Source organism: Hypanus sabinus, chromosome 11 (assembly GCF_030144855.1).
Source record: "Hypanus sabinus isolate sHypSab1 chromosome 11, sHypSab1.hap1, whole genome shotgun sequence".
Classification (NCBI taxonomy): Eukaryota; Metazoa; Chordata; class Chondrichthyes; order Myliobatiformes; family Dasyatidae; genus Hypanus; species Hypanus sabinus.
This window is the reverse complement of record NC_082716.1, coordinates 107,883,717-107,901,500: the sequence shown is the minus strand read 5'-3', so window position 1 is coordinate 107,901,500 and position 17,784 is coordinate 107,883,717. Positions and strand designations below refer to the sequence as shown.

Here is a 17,784-nt window from a genome sequence, read left to right as displayed (position 1 = left end):
GGGAGGAGCCAAAGGAAAAATTATCGAGAGTAAGAACTAATTCTGCTAGACAGAGGAGTGGTGGTAGAGGGGAATTGGTTAGGTCTGGAATCCAAAAAGAAGCAGGGAGCTTTGAGACCTTCCTGATGGGGGATGGAGGTATATAGGGACTGGACGTCCGTGGTAAAAATAAGGCGATGGGGGCCAGAGAACTTAAAATCATTGAAAAAATTCAAAGCATGAGAAGTGTCACAAATGTAGGTGGGAAGGGATTGAACAACGGGGGATAAAACAGTGTCAAGGTATGCAGAAATGAGTTCGGTGGGGCAGGAGCAAGCTGAGACAAAGGGTCTACCTGGATGGGCAGGTTTGTAGATCTTGGGTAGGAGGTAGAAACGGGAAGTGCGGGGTGTGGGAACTATGAGGTTGGTGGCAGTGGATGGGAGATCCCCAGAGTTGATAAGGTTGGTGATGGTATAGGCCTGGTGCTCCTTAGTGGGGTCATGATCAAGGTGTAAATAAGAGGGGGTATCAGAGAGTTGTCGCTAAGCTCAAGAGCAAAGGTAAAGCAGAACAATTCTATAGTTGCAATGTGTCTACAATGCTTCCTTTCAATTACATACAGTTTTCAAACACCACCTTCGCACCCTCACTCCAGACACCCAAAATGAGTCTGGGCTGCATTCATGCAGATGCAGGTGTCTGAGGTCCAAGTGGAATGTTCCTTTGTTTGTGATTGAGCCCAACCTGCAGCTCCAGGAAGCCCATTGTTCTGAGCTGTGTTTTAAATTCAATCTACAATCCACATTCAAACCTGAGGACTGGTTGCTAGTGAAATTAATATTTACTATAGATCCTAACTGCAGAATACACTCTAACACCCACAACTCACTAACCCTGAGCTGGACTTTGTTGAAATGTGGGAGGAACCCATGTGGTCAACGTAGAAACTGCTTACAGACAGCAGCAGGAATTGCTGGCGCTGTGAAGCATTACGTTAGCTGTGCCAAATAATCCCAGTTTGTATTATTGAGTTGTTGTGTGAAATCAGTTTATGTTTTTGTCCTTGTAGCCTCACGAGGATGGACCTCTGTACTTTTCAACTGTGACCACTATAAGCCTTGGCTTTCAAACTATACTAGATTTCTATCATCCCAGTACAACAGAGAATGAAAAAGGAGAGGTTAGTATCATTTATCTAGATCATTACTTTTTGCTACTTCATGATAGAAACGTTTTGAATATTTCATCTCACCTGAATTTGACACAATGTCAAGATTATAGAACAGTACAGCACCGGAACAGGCCATTCACCCCACAATGTTATACCAAACCAGCTGAAAAGTAAATCAGAAACACCCGAACACTAATCCCTACAACCTAGAACCATATCGCTCCTTTCTCCTCACTCCAAACCTCTCTTAAAAGCCTCTAATTTATTTGCCTCTATCACCGTACCAGGCAGCACGTTCCAGGCATCCACCACTCTCTGAGTGAAAAAAACTTACCCCTCATATTCCCCTTGACCCTACTCCCTCTCACGTTCGACTCTGGGGAACAGATATTCTCTCTGTCTACTCTATCTATGCATCTCATAATCTTATAAACCTTTATTAGATCTCCTCTCAGCCTCCACCACTCCAGAGAAAACAACCCAAGTTTACCCAACCTCTCATGATAGCACATGCCCTCTAAACCGGGCAGCGTCCTGGTAAACCTGCACCCTCTCCAGAACCCCAACGTCCTTCCTATAGTGGGGCGACCAGAATTGTAAACAATACTCCAAGTGTGGCCTAACCAGAGTTTTATATAGTTACATTCACACTGACAAGCTCTATAAATATTTTTCTCAATGTTCAGAGAGATCAGTTCCTGGACTTCTTCACCTTGTTGGTTTTTAATTCCACTCAAACTGATTTTACTTGTTTACTGATGCAAGGACCTGGCTGGTGGCATAGTGGCATCAGTGCTGGACTGGGGGGTGGGAGGTCCTGAGTTCAAATCTAGACGTTTCCATTGGTTTGTCACAACATTGATGGTCAAATGGCCTGGCCCTATGCTGTACTATTCGATGTGCTATGATGATTCTACTGGACTGAGATGTGGATGAATTTCACCACCCAGAGGGTAGTGACTTTTTGGAATTCTATAGCCAAGAAGGTTGTAAAATTGTTGAATAGATTCAAGACAGATTCATAGCTGTATATGGTGACAAATAGGTACCTTGATAATAAAATTTACTTTGAACTTTAACAATCTAGTTAGCGTTCCAATAACGTCCCAATTAGTGTAACTAAGCGACCTTAGTGGTTGACAAAAATATAACATCCTGTGGCTCACCCCAACTCCAACTAAACTAAAACGGACGACGACAAAGGGTGAAATGTAACTATACTCTTTGTTTTTCTGTACCCAGGTGACAAAATACCGTAATAAACATGCAACACAAATTACAGACAGAAAATAGATACATGGCTCCTACAGTAAAGCTGAGGTGTAAGATGGCAGTGATGTTCAATAATCTATTTCTTATGTAGTACTTGGGGAAATAAATGTGTTTGTTTTGGACTGGATTTTAAATAATTCCTGCCCTACCTTTTCCAGATTGCTGTACCTCAAACCGAAGAGAATCGCTACTTTTTATCTCTGCTGCTTGAGCCACGTAGCCTCCTGGTGCTGAAAGATAGCATGTACTTGAAGTATCTACATGGAATCAGACCAGTGTCAGAGGACGTTATCACAGACAAGGTGGCAAACTTGACGTCTTGCAACTCAAAACTTGTCGTTTCAACGAGAGCTACAAGAGTGTCTCTGACTATTCGTAATAGAAACATAGAAAACCTACAGCACAATACAGGCCCTTCAGCCCACAATGCTATGCCGAACATGTCTGTACTTTAGAAATTACCTCAGGTTACCAATAACCCTTTATATTTCTATACTCTATGTACCCAAAATAATTGTCAAGTGCCAGAAGTTTCAAAAACCACCATACTACTGGGGAGGAGAAAATAAGAGAGGGTTTTCCTTAAAGTCAGTTGAGGCCCCCCAGATTCTGCACAATTTATTTGCCTCCTTTGCCATCCGTCCTCCCCGGACTCTTCTTTTGTACACCAAAATACAAGTGCTGCCAAATTTTTCCATTAAAAATCAGTTCAGACCAGACCAGACCAGTCCTGACGAAGGGTCTCGGCCCGGAACGTCGACAGCACTTCTCCCTATAGATGCTGCCTGGCCTGCTGTGTTCCACCAGCATTTTGTGTGTGTTGTTTGAATTTCCAGCATCTGCAGATTTCCTCGTGTTTGCTCAGACCAGATCTGCTGTGATTCTGACTCAATATCTACATACAACAGAGGTCATCATGAAGCAACCAGGAGCAGAAAATAATAAAGATGAGTTTCTGCAAATGCTAGAAATCCGGAGCAACACACACACAAAATGCTAGAGGAACCCAAGAGGTCAGGTAGCATCTATAAAAATGAATAAACAGTCGAAGTTTCTGGGCGAGACTCTTCATTAGGTCTGGAAAGGAAGGGGTGAAGTCAGTGTAAGAAAGTGAGGAGAGGGGACGAAGAACTACTAGGTGATAAGTAAAACTGGGAGAGGAAGAGGGGGTGAGGTATCACCTGCCATGTTCTACTTCTTTTTTCTAGATGGAATATACTGTAGGGAAGTGTATAATCATGCACTTTGGTAGAAGGATAAAGGCATAGACTGTTTTCTAACAGGGATCAAATTCAGAACAATGTACACAAGATGCTGGAGGAACATAGCAGGTCAGGCAGCATCGATGGAGATGAATAAACAGTCAATATTTTGGGCCAAGACCTTTCATCACCTGGCTCTGCTTTCCCCTCCTTCCCTTTCTCCTACTGTCCACTTCTATCAGATTCCTTTTCTTTTCAGCCCTTTCCAGCCATCCCCTCCCAGATTCTCACCATCCCACTTACCTTCCCCCTCACCTGCTCTCACCTATTACCTGCCAGCTTTGCCTCCTGTCCCTCCTCTTTCACCACCTTCTTATTCTGGCTTCTTCCACCTTACACACAAGGGACAGGATGATCATTTTGAGGATTAAATTGAAGGATTCACTCTACTCTCTCCCTCTCATTTTCATCATCCAGCCAGACATCCCCGTTCCCCAGCCCAGTAGCAGGATCATCACCCCACTTCATCATGGCTCAAACCTTACAGGGTCAGGCTGCCAACCAGCCTGGCATGCAGCGCCCAAGAGCTGTAGTTTCATTGGCTGAAAGTATCCCACCTGCTATCCTTTCTCCTGGGAAAAACCAGAGATTTAAGTATGGAAACAATATGGTGTCCCATTTCAACCCCAGCGAAACATAACTGGTCTGACCAATGTGCTGTTATCCCATATCCCGTCAGTAGATTAGTGAGACTTCCAAAGCCTGCTCTTGTATCTGTTCAATCAGGGAGTCTGATTCTCTCAAACAAAGGTCCACTCTTTTAAATAACTTCTTAAAGAAATGCATTTCTGCTCAAGAGGCCATATCTGGCTCACAGCACCAAATGTAATGTAGAATCAGGTTTGTGGGTCCAGCAAATGAGACAGAAAACACTGGCTTCAAATGAGTAGATTAATCATTTATTTATGAACAGTAAACATTTGACCACACATTCATGTACCCCAAGTTACAGACACTACAAAGCTGAATATTCTACAAACATACTTAGTTAACAGTGTGCTCAGAGCATACCTTCCCAGTGGCCATGTACACCACTTGCCTTAAACAAAAGAGAGCTCGAACCTACCACACGTGTTCTCTAGTATATATGCCTGGGATATTTGAAATTCAACACCAGGCATCTAATCAATGGGAAAAGCAGCTGCAGTTTCTAAACTAATCAATCATGTCAGAAGCTACTATCCACAATCAGAATAAACCACACCCCCTACAGGACACCTAGTCCCTCTGTATCACCTCCTTAAATAAGAAGGCACAGTAATACCTCACTTCCTGAGGAGATTGAGGCAAGTGAGGCTCTCTACCCACTCACCCCATCTTCTCTGCATTTTATAGAAGCACCATTGAGAGTGTCCTGACATGTTGCATTTTCATCTGGTACGGGAGCAGCAGAGTATCAGTCTACTTCCCAGCAAAGGACATGTGAGAGTGGCACTTAGTATTATCAAGGATCTCTCCCATCCATCCATCCAGCATCCTCTTTGACATTCTACATCAGGTAGGAGACTCCGATACATGAAGACAAGAACGGTCGGGATGGGAAACAGCTTCTTCTCGCAGGCCGTTAGGCTTTTGAACTCCCTACTACATGGCATTCAGAATGTCTCTGGATAATTTGTACTGTACCCTACAATATTTAATTTATGCACTTTGTTTATTATTAAGTAATTCATTTGCAGATTTAATGCTTACTTTCCTAAGTTATTGTGTGTTATGAGTACCACCGTGCTTTACACCCTGGTCTGGAGAAATGTCTTGTTTGGCGGTATACCTGTATACAATTAAATAACAAAAGCTTGATTTGACAAGAACAACGACAGCAAGACAAGCCCTTGCTTCCTACCCCACACACCCCAGGCCAGGCCTCCACATTTCCTGTCCTTCAGATTCCGGTGGACTCTAACTATCAGGCATCGGATCTTTGACTTCCCCAGCAATCTTGCAAAGACTCACAGAACCAGGGCTTCAGCCATCAGGCCTCAACTTTTGGACTTTCAATCTACCCCAGAACTCGCCAATGACAATGAAATGGAGAGCCCCAAATTCTAGGCCTCCAACTCGGGTCTCACCGACTTGCGTACCTGGAAGGTCATTGGCCCTCGTGCCTTCTGTCCGCACAGAACTCCACTGCCAGAAAATGCTGCCGATTCATTCTCATTTTGCCTTAGGGTGGGGGCCACCAGCCTTTGTCCTCGCTGGCCACCCAATTACACGTATGTGACCAGTTAACCTACTAACCCATATATCTGCAATGTGAGTAGAAACTGGAGCACCTGGAGGAAACCCACATAGTCATGGGGAGAACGTACAAACTGCTTACAGTGTCAGGAATTGAACCCAGATCACTAGCGCAGTAATAGTGTTGTGCTCACCACAAATGCTACCATAACACATGCATGTACCTTGCCTGTTATATAGTCGTAGTCTCCTGAGTTTTACAAATTACAGGATAAATTTAAATACCCAGTCCTTAAATATTACTCTCCTCAAAGAGGGCCACGACCTTGTTGTGGTTTGAGGCTTGCGTGCCTCGATGACCCGGAGAGCTATGTTGGCTGGACTCAGGGCTTTATGATTTGGCTGTTGGTAGGGTCACCCATGTCAAAGAATAGAGGCCAGATTCAGAGTGGTCCACCAGTACTCCAGGTTCAGGGAGTTCAGCTCAGGGTGAACAACCCTGACTGGTCAAACAAAATTGTAATGGAAACAGCATGAAGAATCCCTCTGCATGTGAGTGTGACAGAATACCCGAGTCTCCATCTGGACTTGTGTGACTGACACTAGTGAAACCAGAGGGACGGGGAGTGACTGACATGATGAAGGAAGCCCCGAACACCACCGGAGATGGAGGAGCTTCATTGCTGCTCTAAATGCTGGCGGTGTAATGGGCAGTCAGTCAGTAAGTAATGTTACTGTGTACAACAGGCTGTCCTGAAATACACACCAACTAGTCTGGCATGGTTTAATAAATTAGTGTAAGAAATTGCTTATCATATGTACTGACTGTAATATAAATGCTTGTGGTCATGAGTATTGACAAGTTAGCTTTTATTTATTTAGTGTAATCAGTAAATACAAGTCTCGACTTTATTAAAATTTAATGTGCTTTTCCATCACTATGTCTGAGATGCTGAAGTGTTGGAATGGACAGTAGTTTTGATGGACTGTTGATAATGGTCTCTGCAAGATTTGCTGTTGCTTGCATAGTGGGGGGGGGGGGGTTGATGCCTTTGCTGGGGCAAGTGGGGAGAAGGGGAGGGTTGATGATTTTGTTGCTGATTGTTAGGGGGAGGGAGGCTTTGGGGTTCTAACGTTTTCTGTCATTCATTCTTTGCGTTTTTCTGTTTTGTGAATCTCTGTGAAGAGTAAGATTTCAGGTTGTGTACTGTATACACTCTATTAAATTGATGTTATTTCTGTGTGACCAATTAGAAAAGTATGGTCTTTTTTAAGTGTGAAGTGTATTTGAAGAATATTAATAAAGAATATTATAAATGCAAATTCAATATAAAGATAATCAACAGCATGATGATCACAATGTGAGATTTTAATAAGAACCCCCCAGTAGTTTCAACATATCCTGTGGTTTTTGAATAACTGATACAAGATATAAGATTTTTTTTAATATAATACAGATTCCCCAAAACAGGGTAACATCAGCAGATGAAAGATTTGTCTTTTTTTGCCACATTTACATCGAAGCAGAGTGAAATATGTCGTTTGCCTCAATGACCATCACAGTCAGTGGATGAGCTAACACCCACACCCCACGAAGCCTAACCTGTATGTCTTTGGTTTGTGGGAGGAAACCAGAGCACCTGGAGGAAAGTCATGTGACGACAGGGAGAATGTCCAAACTCCCTGCAGACAGCGGTGGGAAATGAAGCAGGTCACTGGTGCAGTAATAACATTATGCTGTTGTGCTACACATTAATGTTCCTGAGGATGTCAACCTCTGTTTACTGACCAGAGCCATTTCAACACTCAGTCTGGGATTGCTGACTCTGGGACACTGTTGTGTGTGCTGCTTCACTGGCTCTGTCACCTAGTGAATTGATGTGTGTTGAAGCTGGATGTCACGTGATGTCAGGACACTGATACAATAATCAACAATCTTGTAAAGAAAGCTTTTGGCATAATGGCCTTCATAAATCAATGTATTGGGTTACAAGAGAAGGGCTGTTATGTTGAAGCTGTACAAGATGTTGGTGAGGCCTAATTTGGAGTAATGTGTGCAGTTTTGGTCACCAAACTCCAGGAAAAATGTAAACAAGGTGGACGTACAGAAAATATTTACAACAATGTTGCCAGGTCTGGAGCACCTGAGATACAAGGAAAGATTGAACAGGTTAGGACTGTATCCGTTAGAATGTAAAAGATTGAGAGGAGATTGTGGAGAGGATAATATATAGGAGCAGAATTTGGCCATATGGGCCATCGAGTCTGCACTGCCATGTCACCATGGCTGATCCATTTTGCCCCTCAGCCCCAATATCCAGCCTCCTCCTTGTATTCCTTCATGCCCTGACCAACCAAGAACCTATCTACCTCTGCCTTAAATAACTCAATGACTTGGCCTCCACAGAAGGCCAACTAATTCCACAGATTTATGACTTTCTGACTAAAGAGTCCTCCTCATCTCCATTGAAAATGGACATCCCCATAGTCTGAGGCTGTGTCCTCTGTCCCTAGACTCCTCCACCATAGGAAACATCCTCTCCACATCCACTCTGTCAAGGCCTTTCAACATGCAATGAAATTAAATATACAAATAAAAAACAAAAAGATGTTCGTTAAAAGCAAGGTTAAATAAATACGTTTTGAGCTGGTATTTGAAAATGTCAACTGAGTCTGCATCACTAACATTTCAAGTATTGAATTCCACAATTTAGGAATTTAGTTAAAGAAAACCAGACCTGCCAATTATCTTTTGGGAGAGATTTGTTTAACTTTAAAAGGCTGGCAGAAGAAGAGCTGAGAGCATGGCCTCAGAATACAAGGTCATCACTTTAGAACAGAGATGAGGAAGAAATAAGAGGGGAATTCATTGAAACCTATTGAATACTGAAAGACTTAGATCAGGGGTTCCCACCCTGGGGTCTAAGGACCCCTTGGTTAATGGTGGGAGTCCATGGCATAAAAATGATTGGGAACCCCTGGCCTAGATAGAGTCGTCATGGAGAGGATTAGGGCTAGAGGGCAGTCTCAGAATACAAGGATGTCCCTTTAGAACAGAGATGAGGAGGGTGGGGAATCTGGAAGGCATTGCCACAGGTGGCTATGGAGGCTGCATCCAGAAAGCCGTGCCTGTCACGTGACAGCACTGCCCCCACCTGGTCGGAGGTCACACCACCTGCCAGTCAACATTTTGCCCCTCCCAAATAATCAATGCACACTTAACCATTGGCTACCTTAATTGGATTAACCTGTCTACCACCAAGCCGTTAGCCCCCTGGTGAATCACCTGGTCTAGACCCTCCAGCCCCCTGACCTATAAAGGGTGCTACACATGCTTGGCTCGTCCTCTTATTGCCATCCTCAAGGGACCACCCTGCTTCACTCCAGGCTGAAGACTGCAGAACAGCGCTGGAGACACGTGGTAAGGTGTGCATTGAATAGGGTTGTGGGAGCATTTATTGTTGTCCCTGCACCAGAGAGCCATGCCTGACCTTAGTCAAGGGGTGGTGGGTCCCGTAGTTGCTTTTCCCTTGCTTGTATGTGTACCTGTACTCTGTCCCCTCAACGTTTTTCTGTGTATTGTACTGCCGACACAACTTTTCCCATGTTTGTCTATTCTAAGCACACTTGTGCGAATATTGTAGTCGCTTGTGTTGTTCCCAAGCTTTTCTCCCCCTGTAAATAAACTCCTTATTATTAAAACTGTGCGTCCAGAGCTCTTGCCTATGAGACCCAAGGAACCTGTCTCACTTCCATCACAACAGAGGCCAGGTCATTGGGTACATTTAAATTGGAGGTTGACAGGTTGTTGATTAATCAAGGTGTCAGCGATTATGGGGGGGGGGGGGTTAGGGGAGGTCAGTAGAATGTTGCTGAGAGGGTTAATAAATCAGCTGAATAGCCTGACTCTGCTCCAATTTCTTACGTTTTTCTGTGAACTACATAGTAATATTTCAAAGCCCTACCATTCACTGTGTACCCCAATGGACTGGAGATTATTCCACCTCCTTGAGTGTATGGGATGTCCAGGGAGGCATAGCACCTCTAGTGAAGGGATTTGTCGTGTCCATTCCAGGGCAGCTCACTCATCTTTGGCCCCTACTGGACACTCTGCTCCCACCTGTGGTTCCAAGTGTAGCACTATAGCCTTGTCCGCACGTTCGTCTAGGGGGAATCAGCTTTCAGCCCCGCCAAATAGGACACTCAAATTTGGGTGGACGCTGTGTAATGTACCCCAGTACAACCCCCCAATGCAAGTATCAGACAGTACACAATAAGCGATTAAGCGATTACACTTTATAAATCTTAGCTTGTGATGTGCTTTATAGGGGAAATATATTTTAAAATATAAAAGATAAAGGTGCCACTCTTATTAAAGATCAGATCGCGCACAAAAAAAATCATTGGAGCTCACGCCTACAGTGTCCTTCCGTAAATGACCTCCCGCCAACCTTCGGATACTCGAATTCCTGTATATGCAGTCCCATGATCACTGAGCGCTCCCCGCACTCGTCCTTCCTCTTCACTCACCTTGCCCTAAAGCCCGCGAACCAACTCAGTTCCCAGACAAACAAGATAGAATAACATGTCCCCCCATTGGTTAGTTCCCCGTTATCTGTAGTTATAACCCAAACATCGCAGCTACAGAGAACCCATTACCTCAGCAGTTAGCATTAGAGAGAAGCCATTTTATTATAACACTACAGAGAAGCCATTTTATCAGTCTTAGCAGTTAGAAAGTAACTGTCCTCATGTGAGCAGCCACACCCCGGTACACCACTTCAACAGGCTGGCTAAAGCAGGCAAGGATAGCCAGCAGCCTCATACCCCAGTGAGAGAGACAGGCCTGTCCCTGTTTGCAGAATCAGCTCCAGCAGACTGGGCAAATAAGATCTACAGGGAGATCCAACGCCCAGGATGGCGATACTGCAATGCTTCCTAGAGAATGAAGACACGACAAGGGACAGAAGATGTCACGGTCATCCACGGAAGACCCCAGTTTGTGATGTTCGTTCATATCACTGGAGCCGGTCTTTTGAGATTGATAGAGAGGAAATGCTCCAGTGCAACAGCTTGTCCATTTTACAAACTCTCCCACACAGGTCTCCTGTCATCATCGGACAGGATGGACAACCACCACCATTCCTCCTCAGCAACAAGCAAGTTAAGGACACTGTACCTTCTGAAGTACAGAATAGCTGACACATGATTATTTAATTTTTGGTTTGATGTTTTTACAAATAAAACATTTATTATATTGATCTTGACTCTAACCTTGGGTATCAAATATCCTCAGAAGGTCACATCACTTGTTGCTGTGTGTGGGAGCGATGGTGATGTATCACTGGACCGCATCAGTTTATGGCATTTTCGCCCGATCCTCAATTGCTGCTCTTCGATGAGATCCAATCACATCATCAGTCTCATTATGAATCTTCTCTGGGAGAGGAAGATGAGATTTTGTTTCACGCATTTCATTTACCAACATTTCCCAACTCGTCATATTGGTCAATATCATCTGATTTTACACTCAGTGGTCACTTTATTAGGTACATCTCCTTATTAGTGAAAATTCTGGATTACGAGAGAGATAAACGACAACTGTGTGGCTCAGCACAACTCCACTGCTGTATTCAAGTTTGCTGATGTGGATCCAGTCAAAGGCGGTGATGTATCAGCAGTCAGGAGGGAGACTGAAAATTTAGCTGAGTGCTGTCATAACAACAACCTCTCACTCAATGTCAGTAGACCAAGGAAATTATTATAGACTTCAGGAGAGGGAAACCAAATGTCCATGAGCCAATCTTCACTGGAGAATCAGAGGTGGAGAGGGTTAGGAACTCTCAATTCCTGGCTGTTACTATTTCAGAGGACCTGACCTGGACAGGAAAGTGCAATTGCAAAGAATGCAGTGCCTCTAATTCCTTTGGAGTCTGCGGGGATTCAGGATGACATCTAAAACTTTGACAGACTTCTTTAGATGTGCAGTGGAGATGTATTGACTGAGTGTACAGAAACACCATTACCTTTGAATGGAAAAACATACAAAACATAATGGATTTGGCCTAGTATATCACGGGTAAAGCCCTCGCAACCACTGAGCACATCGACATGAAACACTGCTGTAGGTGAACAGCATCCATCATCAGAGATCCCCAACACCCAGGCCATGCTCTCTTCTCGCTTCTGCCACCAGGTAGAAGGTGCAAGAGTCTCAGGACTCACATGACCAGGTTCAAGAACAGTTACTATCCCTCAAACATCAGGCTCTTGATCAGAACGAGAAAACTGCACTCACTTCCCCCACCAATGAAATGTTCCCACAATCAATAATATCACTTTAAGGACTCTTCAGAACCATGTTTAATTTCATCTGCATATGCAGTGAAATGTGTTAACAACATGATAAATATATAAGAGAAATGGAATTACAGCTGGTATATGCATTTACATTAAATAGTTAAGTTAAAATAAGTAGACCTTAAAGCAGAATTTTTTTTAAAAAATAGTAAGTTAGTGTTCATGGTTCAATATCCATTCAGAAATCAGATGCCAGAGGGGAAGAAGCTGTTCCTGAATCATTGAACGTGTCCCTTCAGGCTTCTCTACCTCCTTCCTGATGATAACAATAAGAAGAGGGCATCTCCTGGGTGGTGAGGGTTCTTGGTAATAGATGCCGCCTTGAGGCACAGCTCCTTGTTAATGGAGCTGAATAATTTTACAATTTTCTGCAATTTACTTCAATCTTGTGCAGTTGCCACACCCCCACTCCATACCAGATGCTGATAAAGTTAGTCAGAAAGTGTTTCACGGTACATCTGTAGAAATTTGGGAGTGCTTTGGAAACATAGCAAATATCCCTAAACTCTTAATAAATATAGCCACTCCCTTGTCATCTTTATAGCTGCAGCAATACGTTGTGACCATGTTAGGTCCTCAGAGATATTGAAGGAAGTTGAAATTGCTCACTAAACCTCCAATAGCTTTGAGAATAGGTTTGTGTTCCCTCATCTTACCCTTTATGAAGTCCACAATCAGCTCTTTGGCTCACTAATATTGAGTACAAGGTTGTTGGAATGACACCACACTCAACTAGCTGTAATCTCTCTCTCCATCTGAGATTCTGCTAACAACGGTTACATTATCAGCAAATTTATAGATAACATTTGAGCTGTCCCTAAACCATACAGTCATGGATGTAGAGAGAGTAGAGCAGTGGGCGAAGCCCATATCACTATATATGTACACAACGCTGGAAGAACTCAGCAGGTCAGGCAGCATCCGTGAGAAAAGGGTAGCCAACGTTTCGGGCCGAGACCCTTCATCAGGAATGTGGGGGGAAGAGAGGGCTGAAGCCCAGTAATAGAGATAGGGGAGGGGGGGAGGGGGAAGGGCTAGAGGCGCCAGATGGAAAACCAATCAGAGGAAAGATAAAGAGGGGAGGGGATAAGCATGAAAGAACTGTAGAGATAAATGAGCAGAAAGTTGAAAGGGGAGAGAGGCAGAGAGGGACCTGGGATGGGGGGAGGAGGAGGGAATTACCGGAAATTGGAGAATTCAATGTTCATACCACCAGGCTGGAGGCTACCCAGACGGTAGATGAGGTGTTGCTCCTCCAACCTGAGTTTGGCCTCATCATGGCAGTAGAGGAGGCCATATATGGACATATCTAGATGGGAGTGAGAGGCAGAGTTGAAGTGGGTGGCAACCGGGAGGTCCTATCACTGTGGTGCGCCAGTGTTGATTGTCAGTGAGGTGGAGGTGTTATTTCCAATCTGCACAGATTGTGGTGTTTTGGTTGCAGTGGAAAGTACAGAGGCCTAGATTCTGTAGCTGTTCACTCAGTTAGTTTTATCTCATGTTCTCATTATTTATTGCTATTTATTTGTATTTGCATTTGCACAGTTTGTTGTCTTCTGCACCCCAGTTGATCTTTCATTGATCCTGTTTGAATATTCTGTAGACTTGCTAAGTACGCCTGCATTAAAATAAACCCAGGATTGTATCTGGTGACATTTATGCACTTTTAACTTTAAAGATAAAATGAAAAAGAGGACTCAAATGGAACTGATGTTTTAAAAGATGACTTGTTCGGAGAAGCATTATTCGGCAGTATTGGCATGCACCCGCTGCCTTTGTCGTTCTTGCTGCTTGAAGGCACAGGCTTTGGAGATATTGTCACAGCAGCTTAGACAAAGAGCATCCTGTGGATGGCTCTCCATGAACCCATGGCAAAGAGACAAGTGTTTAGGGTGAGAGGACAGTGAAACCTTTAGAGTGGTAGATAGGGTACCAATCACACAGTCGACTTTGTTCTTCAACGTTCACAGTTCCTTTATTATCAAAGCACGTAGATACATTATATAACCTTGAGATTTGTCTCTTTACAGGCAGCCACAAAACAAATAAACCTCAGAGGAGCCCATTAAAGAAAAAGAAGACTGCAAACATCCAATGGGGGAAGGAGGGGGAGAGAGAGAGATGAAAGAGAGGTGAGTGTCTGATCACTTGTCACAGAAATGAACCTCATGGTTTTGTCCTAATTGTGATCTTTCTTGTAAAAATTCTGTCTCATTTATGTTTCTTTTTCAGCATTCAGCTTACATGCTGTGTGCCTGTGATACTGCTGCAGGTATGGTTCTCATTGCACCCTTACATACACAGGCAGCATGGTTTGAAGCTGTTAGCACCGTCATGTCTTCCAACACCAGTGAACACTGATCAGAGTTTGATTCCCACCGCTGTTAGTAAGGAGTTTGTACATTCTTCCCTGTGACCCCCTAGGTTTCCTCCAAATCCTCCGATTCCCTCCTACATTCCAAGGACGTACGGTACAGATTAGTAAGGGTTAGTAAATTGTGGGCATGTTGGCACCAGAAGGCCCTAAGAAATCATCAAATATAGGAGCAGAATTAAGCTATTTGGCCATTTCATCATGACTGATCCATTTTCACCCTCAGCCCCAGTCTCCTCAATATTCCTTTAATTCCTGACCAATCAAGAATATATCAAATTCTGCCCAATGACTTCACCTCCACAGCCGCCTATGGCAACAAATTCCACAGATTCACCACTCACAGGCTAAAAACTTCCTCCTCATCTCAACAATTCAGGGACAGCTTCTTCCCCTTTGCCATCTGATTCTAAATTGACATTGAACCCATGAACAATACCTCACTACTTTATAATTTCAGTTATTTTACACTAGTTATTTCAACTTAACTATTTAATAGACAGATATTATTTAATGTAAAAGGTTTTTTCTCTACATTTATCATGCATTTCATTGTGTTATGTGCCAGCAGCCATAGACCACAGACACAGATTTTAATGTTAAACAAATATAATTTCAATACCTACCCAAAATACAGACAAGTTCCAAATTCCACATAGGGATATCACAAGGTGATGGTCATGGAATATTCCCTAACACAAGTGGTCGCCACAAAACACACCCAAATCCATGTATGGATTAACAAAAAGTGGTCGCCACAGAATACTCCAGAAATCCGAGTATGGATCATACAAAGTGACAGTCACGTATCCAATATGCATGGTGTGCTACAAATTATCACAATCTTCTGGACATGGAAAAATATTGGGAACGCTCGCTGCTGTAGTGAACTCTTCAACTAACTCAACTCAACTCACTTTCTCGCTGGGAACTCACAGCCCGTTGCATTGCCTACCTGCAGAAATTTTCAGAAACCTCCCCAATTGAATAGAAAAGCCTACATTCCTTTGTTATATGACGCCATCCACCGCCTTGTCTTGGCGCACCTAAAATGACGCTTACAGTTAATCCAAGCAACATTGACATGTAACACCTCCCCCCAAGAAGGGAAATTTTGATCTGTAAGAGCAAAATTTTAGCTACAAATTACAACATGTGAAAAAATACATATATAATCACCATATATCACACTACAGAACAATATAACATACTGCAGAGGTATATATAAATGTCAGATTCCATTCAATCCCAATATTTTCCAAGTAACTCAACATATTCAAGAGGCAATACAAGATATTATGTACAATAATCATCTCACTTCATTATCAAAAGTACATTTCAAGCTCAACACCTAGAAAGACAATCTGCAATTATATTATCTCTGCCTTTAATATAAGTTATCATGATAGCATACTATTGTAAAATCCAACTCCAATTCAACAACCTCCTTTTTTGTTTTCATCTTAACACTCAATAACACCAGTGGATTATGATCTGTATATACAACAAGTGGATTGGGACAATTAGTTTTATGGGAAGGATGTAATAGAGAAATGGCAGACATATAAAGGTGAAATTTTGAGGGTACAGAGTCTTTATGTTCCTGTTAGGTTGAAAGAAAAGGTTAAAAGTTTGAGAGGGCCATGGTTTTCGAGGGATATTGGAAACTTGGTTTGGAAAAAGAGAGACATCTATAATGACTATAGGCAGCTTGGAGTAAATGAGGTGCTTGAGGAATATAAAGAATGTAAGAAGAATTTTAAGAAAGAAATTAGAAAAGCTAAAAGAAGATATGAGGTTGCTTTGGCAAGTAAGGTGAAAATAAATCCAAAGGATTTCTACAGTTATATTAATAGCGAAAGGATAGTAGGGGATAAAATTGGTCCCTTAGAGAATCAGAGTGGACAGCTAAGTGTGGAGCCGAAAGAGATGGGGGAGATTTTGAACAATTTCTTTTCTTCAGTATTCACTAAGGAGAAGGATATTGAATTGTGTAAGGTAAGGGAAACAAGTAGGGAAGTTATGGAAACTATGACAATTAAAGAGGAGGAAGTACTGGCACTTTTAAGGAATATAAAAGTGGATAAATCTCCAGATTCTGACAGGATATTCCCTAGGACCTTGAGGGAGGTTAGTGTAGAAATAGCCGGGGTTCTGACAGAAATATTTCAAATGTCATTAGAAACGGGGATGGTGCTGGAGGATTGGCGTATTGCTCATGTGGTTCCATTGTTTAAAAAGGGTTCTAAGAGTAAACCTAACAATTATAGGCCTGTCAGTTTGATGTCAATGGTGGGTAAATTAATGGAAAGTATTCTTAAAGATGGTATATATAATTATCTGGATAGACAGGATCTGATTAGGAACAGTCAACATGGATTTGTGCATGGAAGGTCATGCTTGACAAATCTTATTGACTTTTTTGAAGAGGTTACAAGGAAAGTTGACTAGGGTAAAGTAGTGGATGTTGCCTATATGGACTTCAGTAAGGCCTTTGACAACGTCCCACACAGAAGGTTCGTTAGGAAGGTTCAATCGTTAGGTATTAATATTGAAGTGGTAAAATGGATTCAACAGTGGCTGGATGGGAGATGCCAGAGAGTGGTGGGGGATAACTGTTTGTCAGGTTGGAGGCCAGTGACTAGTGGTGTGCATCAGGGATCTGTACTGGGTCCAATGTTGTTTGTCATATACATTAATAATCTGGATGATGGGGTGATAAATTGGATTAGTAAAATGCAGATGATACTAAGGTAGGTGGTGTTGTGGATAATGAAGTAGGTTTTCAAAGTTTGCAGAAAGATTTAGACCAGTTAGAAGAGTGGGCTGAGCGATGGCAGATGGAGTTTAATGCTGATAAGTGTGAGGTGCTACATTTTGGTAGGAATAATCCAAATAGGACATACATGGTAAATGGTAGGGCATTGAAGAATGCAGTAGAACAGAGTGATCTAGGAATAATGGTGCATAGTTCCCTGAAGGTGGAATCTCATGTGGATAGGGTGGTGAAGAAAGCTTTTGGTAAGCTGGCCTTTATAAATCAGAGCATTGAGTATAGGAGTTGGGATGTAATGTTAAAATTGTACAAGGCATTGATAAGGCCGAATTTGGAGTATTGTGTACAGTTCTGGTCACCGAATTATAGGAAAGATGTCAACAAAATAGAGAGAGTACAGAGAAGATTT

At 42.8% G+C, this 17,784-nt stretch overlaps 2 protein-coding genes across 3 annotated transcripts in view; one reads left to right on the top strand and one right to left on the bottom strand.

Annotated features, from left to right (window-relative positions):
* The window catches only part of LOC132402262 (cytochrome P450 2C23-like), a 219,312-nt gene that overhangs the window by 107,258 nt on the left and 94,270 nt on the right, over positions 1–17,784 (top strand). Inside the window, exons 1-3 of one of the 2 annotated variants that reach the window (XM_059985067.1) lie at positions 4,575–5,185; positions 14,256–14,357; positions 14,458–14,497. In XM_059985067.1, coding sequence (XP_059841050.1) covers positions 14,320–14,357; positions 14,458–14,497 — 78 coding nt within the window. In that variant the 5' untranslated portion in view covers positions 4,575–5,185; positions 14,256–14,319. Of the gene's footprint in view, positions 1–4,574; positions 5,186–14,255; positions 14,358–14,457; positions 14,498–17,784 lie in introns of those variants that run through there. The other variant, XM_059985065.1, reaches the window with a different exon arrangement.
* LOC132402257 (cytochrome P450 2C39-like) overlaps positions 10,234–17,784 on the bottom strand; it is a 120,161-nt gene continuing 112,610 nt past the window's right edge. Inside the window, exon 8 of the mRNA XM_059985052.1 lies at positions 10,234–11,891. Within this exon, the coding sequence (XP_059841035.1) occupies positions 11,709–11,891 (183 nt within the window). The 3' untranslated portion in view covers positions 10,234–11,708. The remainder of the gene's footprint in view (positions 11,892–17,784) is intronic.